The sequence below is a fragment of the Aquarana catesbeiana genome, linkage group LG13, assembly GCF_042186555.1.
Source record: "Aquarana catesbeiana isolate 2022-GZ linkage group LG13, ASM4218655v1, whole genome shotgun sequence".
Lineage (NCBI taxonomy): Eukaryota > Metazoa > Chordata > Amphibia > Anura > Ranidae > Aquarana > Aquarana catesbeiana.
This window is the reverse complement of record NC_133336.1, coordinates 124,255,944-124,270,601: the sequence shown is the minus strand read 5'-3', so window position 1 is coordinate 124,270,601 and position 14,658 is coordinate 124,255,944. Positions and strand designations below refer to the sequence as shown.

General features: G+C 47.1%; 1 protein-coding gene across 1 annotated transcript in view; it reads right to left on the bottom strand.

The window, feature by feature from the left end:
- BUB1B (BUB1 mitotic checkpoint serine/threonine kinase B) overlaps window positions 1-14,658 on the bottom strand; it is a 108,807-nt gene that overhangs the window by 86,204 nt on the left and 7,945 nt on the right. Inside the window, 1 exon segment of the mRNA XM_073610189.1 lies at window positions 8,379-8,438. Coding sequence (XP_073466290.1) covers window positions 8,379-8,438 — 60 coding nt within the window.

The window sequence follows — 14,658 nt, the reverse complement described above, 5'->3', positions numbered from 1 at the left end:
AAAATCAGAAACCACCTTCGGTAAAAAACTAGGATGAGGGCGTAGTACCACTCTATTCTTGTGTATAATCAAATAAGGCTCCTTACAGGAAAGAGCTGCTAATTCTGATACTCTTCTAGCAGAAGAGATGGCCACCAGAAAAATTAATTTCCTTGTCAACAAGACCAAAGGAATCTGACTTATTGGTTCAAAAGGCTGTTTCTGTAACACAGCCAGGACCAAATTCAAGTCCCAGGGGTTTAGGGGCGCTTTAACCGGAGGATTAAGACGCATCACCCCCTGCATAAAGTTTCGGACCAAAGAATGCGAAGCAAGTGGCCGCTGAAATAATACTGATAAAGCAGAAACCTGACCCTTGATGGTACTCAAGGCCAGCTTCATCTCTAATCCCATCTGTAGAAATACAACAACAAGGAAGAGTGGGATCAAGGGGACAGTGGCTGATGTTGGCCCAATCATGCTCCCACCCTGGAAAAGACTGGACTATATCGGTACAGATAAATAACAATGAACAGTTGAGTAGAAGGATTTATTACAAAGAAAGAAATTACATAGTGTACTTGTTAAAATTGCAAAAACAGAGGCTCGGAATTGCCCAAGAGGCATCTGTTGTTACAGGGTATAGAATGGTCTGGTTCTCGACTAGTTTCGCGGTATTACCGCTTCCTCAGGACCAATCTATGAAAAAGATAGTACATAATAATACAGACAATATACAAATAAAATCAAGGCAATTCCGAGCCTCTGTTTTTGCAATTTTAACAAGTACACTATGTAATTTCTTTCTTTGTAATAAATCCTTTTACTCAACTGTTCATTGTTATTTATCTGTACCGATATAGTCCAGTCTTTTCCAGGGTGGGAGCATGATTGGGCCAACATCAGCCACTGTCCCCTTGATCCCACTCTTCCTTGTTGTTGTATATTAAATTTGGATGATGGTACGTTTTTAACAAATTATTACTTTTGTTTACATGAGGCTATACTCAAAATTTGTGCCCATCTGTAGAAAATCAAGGATTCTACCTATGACATATTTCCTGGGATGCCAACCTCTGGATTCACACCAGGTTATATAAGCCTTCCAGACTCTATGATAAATCATCCTGGAAGCTGGCTTCCTTGCATTAATCAAGGTAGATATGACAGGACCTGAGAGCCCACGACTCTTCAGAACGTGGGTCTCAATAGCCAAACCGTCAAATTTAGCGTTTGTAAGGCAGGATGGAACACTGGACCTTGAGATAACAGGTCTGGGCGTACCGGTAGGGTCCACGGGGAACCCACCGTCATCCTTACTATTTCTGCATACCAAGTCCTTCTGGGCCAAGCGGGGGCCACCAGAAGTACCGACTTCTTTTCCTGCCTGATCCTGCGAAGGAGTCGTGGTAGTAGCAGAATAGGCGGGAATGCGTAAATCAGTGAGAACCGATGCCACGGAATCACCAACGCATCCGTCCCGCATGCAAGAGGTTCTTTTGTCCTTGCCACAAATCTGTCTATCTTTTTGTTGAATCGGGATGCAAAGAGATCTACATCTGGAACCCCCCATCTTTGGCATATGGCCCAAAAGACGTCGGGCTGCAGAGACCATTCCCCTGGAAGTAACTGCTGGCGACTTAGATAGTCCGCCTGCCAATTTTCTATTCCCGGGATGAAAACTGCCGATATGCATGACACATGCATCTCTGCCCAGACTAAGATCTGGTTCACCTCTTTTTGAGCAGCTCGGCTCCGGGTGCCTCCCTGATGATTGACATAAGCCACTGCTGTGGCATTGTCGGACTGGATCCTGACCGGACAACCCTGTAGCCTGATAGTCCAGGCTTTTAGAGCTAGATGTATCGCCCGGATCTCCAGAATGTTGATGGGTAAGGTCCTCTCTGTCTTGGACCATACCCCTTGGACCGCAGCCTGTTCCAGAACTGCTCCCCAACCTGACAGACTGGCATCTGTTGTTACCACCGTCCAGGTAACCGGTAGAAAGGCTTTCCCCTTCTGCAGGTTTTCGGGTACGAGCCACCAATTGAGGCTCTGACGCACCGCATGCGACAGGTGCATCGGAAAGTCTAATGCCTGAACCTTCTTGTTCCAGGTTGACAGAATACTGTGTTGCAGCATTCTTGAGTGAAACTGAGCATAGGGAACTGCTTCGAATGAAGACACCATCTTCCCTAGTAGCCTCATACAAAGGCGGATTGAGGGACCCTTCTTGGTCCTTACTGTCAGAATCAGCTCTCTCAAAGCAGTGATCTTTGCCTGGGGTAGAAATATTTTCTCCTGGCTTGTATCTATAATCAGACCTAAATACTCCAGTCTTCTTACTGGTTTTAGGAAAGACTTTTCTAAGTTGAGGATCCCACCCAGGTGTTCTAGATACCTGACCGTGGTCCTCAAGTTTCCATTCAAAGAGGCTACCGACCGGTCTATCAAGAGCAGGTCGTCTAGGTATGCTATGACAGCTATACCCTGAGCCCTTAACCCTTTCATGACTAAGCCTATTTTTGAAATTTGGTGTTTACAAGTTAAAATCCATATTTTTTGCTAGAAAATTACTTAGAGCCCCCAAACATTATATATATATATTTTTTAGCAGAGAATCTAGAGAATAAAATGGCGATTGTTGCAATATTTTTTATCACACGGTATTTGTGCAGCGGTGTTTTAAACGCAAATTTTTGGAAAAGGGACACTTTCATGAATTTTAAAAAATCCAAACAGTAAAGTTACCCCAATTTTTTTGTATAATGTGAAAGATGATGTTACGCCGAGTAAATAGATACCAAACATGGCACCCTTTATAATTGCACGCACTCGTGGAATGGCGACAAACTACGGTACCTATGAATTTCCATAGGCGACGCTTTAAAAATTTTTTACGGTTACCAGGTTAGAGTTACAGAGGAGGTCTAGGGCTAGAATTATTGCTCTTGCTCTGACGATCGCGGCGATACCTCACATGTGTGATTTGAACACCGTTTACATATGCGGGCGCGACTTCCGTATGCGTTTTCTTCGCTGCGCGAGCTCGCGGGGACAGGGGCACTTTAAAATTTTTTTTTTTTTTTTATTTTATTTTTTTTTTACTTTATAAATTGTGTTTTAAAATTTTTTTTTTTTTTTTACTTTTATTGCTGTCACAAGGAATGTAAACATCCCTTGTGACAGTAATAGGTGGTGACAGGTACTCTTTATGGAGAGATCGGGGGTCTAAAAGACCCCCCATCCCTCCTTTACACTTCAAAGTATTCAGATCGCCGAAAACGGCGATTCTGAATACTGTGTACTTTTTTAAATTCGGCGCCATTGGCAGCCGAGTAAACGGGAAGTGACGTCATGACGTCGCTTCCGCGTTTACAACAAGAAGGCTGGAACGAAGCTGCTCACAGCTTCGTTCCAGCCCGCCCCCAGCCGCCGAAAGTACCCGATTGGATACCGGGCTTCCCGATCGCACGGGAGGCCCGGTAACAGCGGCGGGAGGGGGGGGGATGTCCCCTCCCGCTCCTCCGGTATAACAACCGAGCGGCTTTTAGCCGCATCGGTTGTTATACACGGGTAGCCGATCGCCCGCTGTAAACAACGGTACCGGGATGATGCCTGCAGCTGCGGGCATCATCACGGTATAACCCCGGAAATCCGAGTACGCATATGTGCGTACGGTCGGCGGGAAGGGGTTAATCTGGCCAGAGGAGGAGCCAAGATCTTTGTGAACACTCGAGGTGCAGTGGCTATCCCGAAAGGCAGAGCCACAAACTGGAAATGGCGCCCTCCTACCTCGAAGCGCAGAAACTTCTGATGAGCAGGAAAAATGGGCACATGCAGATATGCATCTCTGATGTCTATTGATGCCAGAAATTCTCCTTGCTGCAGGGTGGGAACTACTGTTCGAATTGATTCCATGCGGAAGGATTGAATCCTTAGGAATCGGTTCAGATCCCTTAAGTCCAAAATGGGCCTGACATCCCCATTTGGCTTTTGGACCGTAAAAAGGTTGGAATAGAAGCCCAATCCCTGGTCCTTTGCGGGAACTATCATAATGACCTCCTGCGACAAAAGTCGCTCTAACACTAGAAGGAGCGACTGCTTCTTCTCTGGGTCTCTGGGAACATTTGATCTGAGGAACCGAGGAGAAGGGAATTCCTGAAACTCCAGCTTGTACCCTAAGGTTACCGTGGAGACTACCCATCTGTCCTGGAAGTCCTCGTGCCAGAGCTCTGAGAACTGTCGCAGTCTTCCCCCCACTCGAGTGAGCGGGGGCGCCCCCTCATGCAGAGGTCTTAGTGTTTTGCCTAGTAGGCTTCTTTCCCCAGGACTTCTTTTGTCCCTGGGGTTGACTCGTCTCTGGACCCCGATGGAGGCGGCCGTCGAGACTGCCTGGAGGCTGAAGCCCCCGGCGCTGGGGAAAGAGTCCGTTTGAAAGAGGGACGCTTACTCTTCTTCTTGACAGGTAAGAGAGTGCTTTTCCCACAAGAGATTCTCTTGATATAGTTATCCAAGTCCTCTCCAAACAACCTTGCACCACGAAATGGAAACCCAGCCAGTAGCTTCTTACATGGTGCTTCGGCTGACCAATTTTTCAACCATAGGATTCTACGTATATGCACCAACCCCAGTGAAAGACGGGAGGTTTGCACGATAGAATCTCTAATGGCGTCAACCACAAAGCATAAGGCCGCTGGAAGGTTAGCAAACCCCTGGGCCTGCTGTTCAGGTAATACTTTGATGACCTGCTTAACATGGTCTCTTAAGTATTGACAGACTCCAATCGCTGCTACTGCAGGTTGGGCCACTGATCCTGCTAAGGAGAAAACATCCTTCAATAGGGATTCCATCCTTTTATCTACAGGATCCCTGAGCATCTGAGCATTGTCTACAGGACAAGTCAGGCTATTATTTACGGAGGAAATGGCGGCATCAATAGCCGGTATTCCCCACATTTTAATAAACTTTTCTTCCATCGGATAAAGTGTTGAAAACTTTCTCGGCGGAAAAAAACGTTTGTCTGGGTGATCCCACTCAGAATAAATAAGCTTTTCAAGTAAAGTATGAACAGGAAAAGCATGTGCTGCTTGGAAAGGTTTCAGTGACCCCAAAGCAGAAGAGGATTCTTTAGCAGTTTCAGGTATGGGCAACTTAAATGTGGAGCGGACCAATCCAGTGAGGATCTGCACTAAGACTTTCTCCTCTTGGGAAGTCGCAGAGGGTCCCTCTCCACCTGAATCCTCCGAAGAGGAATCATCCATTCCATCCCGATCCTCTGAAAGGGATTCATCTCCTTTATCCCAGAGCTCCTCTGTCTGATGGTCTTGGGGAACAGAGGAAAGCCTAGTGCGTTTTCTTCCACTGAGTGAAGACGTAATCACGACCATTAATGGTTGAGGAAAAAACCTCTTGTGTAATATATACAGGGGCTGAAGTGCCAGAAGCAGGTGTAGCCCCTGACCCCGATGGCTCTCCCTGGCTAGCCGTCCCTGGCCCATCTTTAGGGGGGGAAGATGCTGCCGACAGGGGGCCCTCAGAACCTGAACGAGATCCCCTAGTGTCTCTGGTTCCTGGGGTGCTTGAACCTCTTCTACCCATAGTGCAAAGCAACAAGGTGTGAGGTTTACAAATGAACACTGCCCGCTGAGCGATGTAGTCTGGCTAAAAGCCTTGCTACCCAATGCTCAGTCTGGTGTTACTTCAGTAAATGCTGCCTAGGAGAATGCCTGTGTCCCACCTTACATGCGACCGTCAGCTCTGTGTCTCTCAGAAGGCTGTGTGCACCTGTACAGAGTGCCTCTAATAGCCTGCAGCTGGCCTGAGTGGGAGTCTAAGCACCTGTGCTGACGTCCCGCCCCCTCCTCTACCGCCCCCCCCCCCCTCGAGTTTTGAAAAAAACGAGCGCTTCCCGCGCTGCCGACTCTCCTGTCATGCTTCCGGAGAAAGGCTGGGGATGGGGGGGGGGGGGGGGAGGGAGGCTGGTAACAAGATCTGCCTGAACGGCTATCTTGAGAGATGGTGGCCATTAGGCCGCAGAGCCCGGGTGGTATAACCACTTTCTAGACCCCTGTGGGCTCTCTCTAGCCTGGGGGGGAACATTCAAACATGAGAAATCCCCCTTTCCACCTTACCTGTTTGCAGTCTGCTTGAGACGCTGGGACATAAACAGCGATTACAACACCTGAGACAGAGTCAGCATGTGTAGGTTTGTGCTCTTGGCAGCCCCCGGTGGTCACAATAGGCATAGCATGCATTTACCTTAAAGGAGAAAAGCCACTAGAACTCAAAAATTCTGTGGAATCTCCTCTTACCTTATCCAGCCGCAGGGTGCTGTTTACACAGACCCAATCTTCACCTCTCACGGTGGGCTCCGTTTGAAAAAACCATCAGAGACTGGGGCCCCCATCAGTAGGGGGATCCAACAGTTCTGGGACCGTAAAGCACCTCGCCAGAAATTAGGAAGTTTAAAGCCATTTTCTGATCTGCGGGGTCCAGCTCTCTAAAAAGAGAAGCATTACGGGTTTCTTCGGACACGAGGCCCAGGTACCATTCAATTCGGCCATAAAAAGACACTTTGAATGGATCCGGTTCGCCTGGCTTGCCCCAGTATAGGATCTTAGGATATTCCCTTTGGAGCTCAGCACAGGACATCTTTACACGTCCATCACCTAAGACACTGGCGTAAAAACTGAGGTATCCCTGCAAGGGGGAGGGATTATATAGGGGGTTGAACTTCCTGATAGGGTGTGCCAGTGTCCAATCACCAGTGATACCTATATAACCCATCAGTAATTACTGTGGCTCTGTGTCCCGTGATGTTCGAGAAAGAAAAAGCTAATTAATTTTACGCTGACAACCAAAGTAAGGGGTCACTACAATTTGCATTCTGCGTTTCCTTTCTTGCATTATATTTTTTTATTTCATGACTATTTTTATTTAAAACCTACAAGTCACTGATCACTCTAATGTTCTATAAGCTGTACGTCTTATAGTTTTAGTAGGGGTTCACTGAGACCTGAAACTATTTTAGGGGTCCCTCCCCAGCGGTGTGCTGCTTCTGGCAGAGGAAGAGGTAAGTGATATGCCCCAGAAAATAGCCATACAAAGCCCCTGCTTATAAGGCCTATGGGAGCAGGTTCCATGAACATGTTACCCCCCCGTCCGGTGGAAACACAAATAACTGACATGGGCCTGGAGGACCGCCCTTTTATCTGGTGGGGGTGATGTTTTCCTGTCCTGGTAGGAGGAGCCCAAGGTCTCATGGGCTGTCCTGGAAGATGTTTGGAGAAAAAAAGGTTAAGGCAGGCTGGTTTACATAGCGGTTGAGATGGATTATGTACCATGCTCTTACGACAGCTTAACCAGATGCCCCGTGTACTTTTACTGGGAAAGGGCGGCCCCTTTGGGCAGAATCACGTACCTGTCCAATCAGCGGGTCCAGGGGGGCGCAATGTTCACCAGGACCCACTGATCATTCGGGGGACAGGTAGAATGGGGATCTGCCTAAGTAAACAAGACAGATCTCCGTTCGGTGAGAAGTCGAGGTAGAGGTCCTGCGTTTCCGCTAAGCAAGAACACGGAACTCTGCCTTACCACAGTACAAACACCCCCACAGTGTTAGCAAGCACTCCCAGGGAACACATTTAAACCTTTGATCGCTCATGATGTTAACCCCCTTCCCTGCCAGTGTCATTAGTACAGTGAAGTGCATATTTTTTAGCATTGATCACTGTATTAGTGTCACTGGTCCCCAAAAAGTGTCAGTAAGGTGTCCGATTCGTCCGCCGCAATATTATAGTCCCGCTATAAGTCACTGATCGCCGCCATTATTAGTAAAAAAAAAAATGAAATAAATAAAAATTGCAAAAATATATCCCATATAGTTTGTAGACGCTATAACTTTTGCACAAACCAATCAATATACGCTTTTTGGGATTTTTTTATTTTTACCAAAAATATGTAGCAGAATACATATTGGCCTAAATTGATGAAGAAATTTGATTTTTCATTTTTTTATTGGATGTTTTATAGCATAAAGTAAAAAATATTTTTTTTTTTTTTTTCAAAAGTGTTGATCCTTTTTTGTTTATAGCATCAAAAATAAAAAACACAGGTGATTAAATACCATCAAAAGAAAGCTCTATTGGTGGGGGGTGGGGGACATATTTTATTTGGGAACAGTGTCGCATGTCCGCACAATTGTTAAAGTAACGCAGTGCCGTATTGCAAAACATGGCCTGGTCATGAAGGAGGGGTAAACCTTCCGGAGCTGAAGTGGTTAGTATGACCTCATTTGGGACACTGGACCACCTTTCACTCCGCACTCCGTTACATGAGATCTAGAATATGGCTCACAGATATTGTTGAATTAAAAAAAGAATTAAATTAATTCATACCTGTCCCAAACATCCAATGGGTCATCGCCATTATAGAAGCGAAGTTCTAACTCAAACGTTCTGAAACAATAAAAATGTTTAATTAAAGACTCATAAAGACAGATTTATCAGATTAAATTACACCACATACCACCCCTGTAGTTAAAGCAGTATTAAACCGAAAACCAAATATTTTAAATATTGCAGAGTACAATCATTAGATGTGGTGGCTGAATCAGTTTTTTTAGCCTCTTTTAGCCCTGCTAACTGCTGAACCACCTCACACGTTCCCCACCTGCTGCATGTGACCCCCTGGATGTGTACTGATTGCTCCGGATCTGGACTGCCAACTCCCACACGAACTGTGAGTTTACCGATGCCTGTTCCCCCCCCCCCCCCTCCTTTACCACCCCCCTTTCTCCCGTTCCCAGAGACTTAAGATGAACAGTTTGGCTCCTTCAGTCAGCCTCCATACATGTGCCAACATACTGGGCACCCTGCCTTTCCCACTCCGTCCCCGGTCATTGCATTTCCCCCTCTTCCATTGTTTTTTGCTCTGTTCTCAGACACTCAATGGGCACTCACTTGGACTAACAGCACACTTTCCACCCCACTCAGTTGTGTGCTCTGCAGTTTTTTTTTTGTCGCCCCCATAAACCCGCTATGGTCGCACACAGTATTGTGCATCCCCCCCATTGCTGTTTTGATCTGACGGTTATTAACATTTCAACAAATTTTGTTTCCCTGGCCAGCTGCCACCCCAATGGCCGTCGTGGGTGACTGTTTCTGCATCATGCCACGCTGGTCAAGAGATGGCAAAGTTTATAAGTGTTACCTGACATATTGCTCACTGTATGCTTCAATTTAACAGTATATACTTCATACTGTGTCTTGCTTGTTTTGCAATGCCAAGAGTGATACTCTGTGCAACTAGTCATGTAGATCCTTACACCCCAGCCGTCTGCTTGCACAGATTCGCTGCACTCCCACGTGTAATGCCTTTTTCTCTTTATATTTTGCATTGTTTTATGTTGCATGTTACATGTCTGACCCCTCTGCTGGGTGCCTCCACTGAAGGATCAGACTGCATGCCCAAAACCCCCAAGACACCTCATGGCCTCGTTTAAGATAATTACTTGGAATGTTCGAGGGCTATGCGCTAAGCCTAAGCGAGTAGCTGTCCTTTTCTCACCTTAAAACATATACGAGCAGATGTTTCTGTCCTAGTTGAAACCCACATTACGGGCCAAACCCAAATGGCACTCAAGAAACCCTAGGTTGGCTGGCTATATCATGCCCCATACACCTCTACCTCCCGCGAAACAGCCATCCTCATTGCCAAAACAGTGCAATTCCAACTTCACGATTTGTAGTCGGATCCTCAGGGTCAGTTCCTGTTCCTTCATGCTACCATGGGTGGCCTGGAGGTGCTTCATATGGCATTTTACATCCCACCACCATTCCAGTTCCATGCCCTACAGGAGGGACTTACTTTCAAATGTCCAAATACCCCACAGTACCTGCAATGTGGTTGGGTGACTTCAACATGACACTTAATCCCAGCCCAGCCACCCCCCCATCTATCACCAGGTTTGGCAGGTTCATATCAGAGTTTGCCATGATAGACTTTTGGAGGCATAAATACCCAACCAAAATAGCTTTCTCCTGTTTCAACCCCTCACAACTAGCCATGTCGCATATAGATCTAATTCTGATCTCCCCCGCCCTGTTGCCCGACCTCATAGAGACGTGGGGTTCGGCACCAGGTTGCTCTCAGATCACTCCCCATACTGGATGACAAAGAGGCTTCCCTTGGCTCCCCCGTATGCGGTGGCTGAACCCAGTCTGGCTCACTGTTCTGCCAGACCTGGAAGCCATCCAGAGAGAGTGGATACACTTTTGCACTATCCTGGGCTCGGGCGCCTATTGGATTGGTCTGGGAGGCTTTCAAACTTCATGCCGACTGGTCCTGTCTACACGCATAAATAGACACAATGCCACATCCAAACTTGCGCTACAACAATCTGAAGAGCGGCTGAGCTCCCTTCGAACAGTTATTTCTTGCAGACCCCTCGGCAGCCAACGCTTCCCTTGTCCGTTTACAGTTTGGATTAATCAATCAACTACACTTTGTAAAGGCGTAGCACGGTATTTTCTTCAGCAAGCAGCAATTATTTGAACATGGCGAACATGTGGGTAAACTGCTAGCCTACATGGCTCATCTTGACCACAGCCCCCCAGTCGTGGTCCAGCTCCAGACAGCTAATGGAGCCATGATTTCGGACCCCAACCTGGTGGCAGAGGAGTTCAAGCGATTCTACTCCAATCTCTATACGTCCACGGCGTGCCACACACACACACACAAACCGAATTAACCCAGTTCCTCCAAAACATTGATTTCCCAAACTCGCCCACTCCCAAAGGTCCCAATTAGAGGCGCCAGGCTCTGATGGCCTCTAAGACGCCAGGCTCTGATGGCCTCCCACGAGAATTCTACACACAATTCCAAGTCGTCCTCACTCCCAAACTACAAATTCTATATGCCCACATCTTTGACTCCGCGACTCTCCCATCATCCATGGGAGAGGCTCTCATTGTCCTCATCCCTAAACCTGGCAAGGACCCCCTCTTTCCAGAGTCCTATCGCCCCATATCGCTCCTGCAACTAGACATAAAAATCCTAGCCAAAATTCTTGCCCTACGACTCAACAAAGTAATACTTAGTTTGATCCACCCTGATCAAACCGGGTTCATACCCAATAAGAACACTGCGTTCAATCTTTGCAGGCTCTTTATGAATCTACAGGCCATACATGACAATACTGGATCCGGGGTAGTGGTGAGTTTGGACGCCGCTAAGGCGTTCGATTCTGTGGAATGGAGCTACCTTTGGGAATGTCTCCGCAGATTTGGCTTCGGCCCCAAAATTGTCAAATGGCTACAGCTTCTTTACCAGGCCCCCACTGCCCGGATCTAGGTCAATGGCAGGATTTTTGATCCGTTCTCACTGTCCAGAGGCACTCGACAAGGGTGCCCCATATCTCCACTACTGTATGCTCTGGCCGTGGAACCTTTGGCTGTTGCCATCATGGCTCACCCCCATATTAAAGGTCTCCGCATGGGCCAGGTGACTGTGACCCTTAGCCTATACGCGGACGACATGCTCCTTTATTTAGAAGACTCGGGTCCCTCCCTTGAGGCAGCCCTGCGGCTGATAAAGCAATGTGGGGAATATTTCGGCTGGCAAATCAACAGGTCCAAATCTCAAATCCTCCCGCTGGACCTGGATGCCCAATCTGCAGCCCAGGCAGCACTCCCCCTCATCAGAGCAAGTCAAATTAAGTATCTAGGCGTGCATCGTTCAAGAGCCCTAGCAGACTATATAAGCCTGAACCTAGAACCTCTATTTGCCCTCCTAAAACAAAGACCCAAGTTTGGTCCCGACTCCCTCTTGGACGTTAACTTAGTTAAGGTGATTCTCCTCCCCATGCTGCTTTATTTGTTCTGGCATGCTCCATTCTACATTCCCCCCCGAATTTTTAAGTCCATGGAAGCTATCTTCAACACATTTGTATGGGGCTCATCCTGGCACACTCTGAAGTGTCCTGTCCACCTGGGGGGCACTGCCCTTCCCGACTTTGCCCTATATTATATTGCTTCCCAATTGTCGCATTTCTACTACTACAACCAAATAGATAGGGACCGCTACTTATCCCTAGTGTGCTCCCCCCCGTATCGGCCAGGTCGCCCACCCATTCCTAGTTCTCCTGCGTGGCACCCATGGGCCCTCGGACATCAGAAATTACATGTCTCATCACTGTAAAATTTGGCAACATGCCATGACCACAACCAAGACCCCTATATTTCACACCCACAAGCCTTTGTGGGACAATTCCCAACTCCCTGAATTACGCACAGTCCCTGACCAAAATCTCTGGATAGCCAAAGGAATTCTGTTCCTCTCCCATGTTCTAGATAACGGGACAATCAGTTCGTTCCAAGCCATTAAAGATGAATTCGACCTATCCAACCAAATGCTCTTTCCCTACCTCCAGCTTCGACACGCCCTCAACTCCCAATTTGGAGAGTCCGTTCCCAGACTTCAGTGGCAGACTTGAGTGTGGTCCGCGGTCAGGACCCCAAAGGACTGATATCCTTTTTTTTACAACCACCTTATGTTACCAATGGCCATCTCACAGGCTCTCCGACTGAAGTCCAAATGGGAGACGGACCTGGGGGCCGTGGAGGATGAGGATTGGGAGGATGCATTGGCCACCTCTAAGACAATTTCTCCTAAACTATCAGACAGACTCACACACTTATACATTTTGCATAGGTCCTACCTCACCCCGACTCGCCAATCCAAGTTCAAGACAGGTTACAGCTCGGCATGCCCCAAGTGCGGAGACCCCCAAGGCACATTTTACCACCTGCTATGGTCTTGCCCAAGACTTCAGGAATACTGGTCCCAGGTGGTTAAGTTCCTCCATGACTGCATGGGCTCTCCCCTATCTTTGTGCCCCCACCAATGTCTACTCGGCATCCTCTCTCTTCCCGAAGAGGAGAAGTACCTCAATATATTCCTACAGGAATCTCTATTCCTCGCGAGAATGCAAATCGCCCGCACCTGGATCAAAGCAACTCCCCCCACCATCCAGCAATGGATGGGGGCGGTTAACGTCACCCTTCCTTACAAAAAGGTGGTGTACTTGCATAGAGGCTGCACAGCCTAGTACAAAACGAAATTTGGGACAGGTGGCTGGAAGACACGTCCACATGTACTGAGTAGGACCAATCCCCAGCTGTGGCGTTGCCTCAATGTGACCTAAGCACTTGCTTGATGCCCCTTAACCCCATGATTTGTTACCAAGTACAATATTATGTGCCTTCTGTATTCTATATGTCTCCATGGGTGAGAGCTGCGGGTCACCCTCTTGGGTAGACCTACTGATCCCCTCATCCGGACTCCTGGTCATGCTCTAATTGCTGAGATCAGTCATCAGTGTATCGCTTATATGAAAGTAATGTCAAATGTGTCATCCCTTTGTTTAGTGCCTGTTGCACTTGGTACTTGATTATATATCCTTTTTCTTTTATGCTCAATAAACGTTTTCTTGATTAAAAAAAAAAAATCCTGATTTTATTGCAGCTGAAAGATTAACTGGAACCGTCAAGGTCTTTTTCTTGTCTTAAGTTATTTGGCTGTAGGTAGTGGTGTTGTGTAAGCTATCAGCATGTTAGGTTCTGCTTCTAAGCATACAGGCTAACGCCACATTTTGCAAAAAAAAAAAAAAAAATGAATAAATGCACAATTTTTCTGCAATGAGCCTGCAAAGCAGTGTGCAATGCCAGGCTCCTGCAGACTCTTCCTCCAGCTATATGTCCATACCAAGGTACAGGCTTTCAGTTTGAGAGCTAGAAAAAGGGTCAATTGATTACGAGTGCAGTGATTACTCACTGCAACCAAAGTGATTACTCACTGCAACCAAAACTAGAAGTTCATCTGCCACAGTGGCAGACAGGACTTATAGATTACGCATTCACATATACATATATTATATATTTATGTTATACATACACACACTCAAACTTTACCTGATCTACCACTAAACTTGGGGGTTCACACACTGGTGCTGGGTACCCCGACTCATACCATCACATTCTGCACTGCCACTGTCTGCTTCTGACAGAACATCAGTTCCCCAGCCAATTTTAGTCTACTCCTAGGCACTGGCCACACAACCGGGTACTGAATGAAGTCCATTTCCCCACTGAAGATCTTCCTTCACTTTCCATCTGGTAAAAGATTGTCCCCAGAACAGGAGGCCTGCATAGCAGTTAAAAAGATGTTCTTAACCTTTCCTTACTCTAGCCAAAAAAAAATAAAAATAAAATATGTTTGGCTATAGACACAAAACTGTATACAGCAGGATCTAATACAACATATACTGCAGACAAAAAAAAAAAAATTGGGGTTTACACTTTAACCACTTCCTGACCGCCTTACACAGATATACTGTGGCAGAAGGGCACATACAGGCAGATTAATGTACCTTTATGTTGCCCTTTAAGAGGCAGCTTGCGCGCACGCCCGCTGGGAGCTCCGTGATCGCCGGTCCCGCTGACCCGATGTCCGCGGGGATACCCGCAATCGTCTCACGGTGAGGAAGAACAGGGAGATGCTAATGTAAATAAGCATCTCCCCATTCTGCCTAGTGACACGGTCACTGATCACAGCTCCCTGTAATTGGGAGCAGCGATCAGTGATGTGTCACACAAAGCCCATCCCCCCCCCCACAGT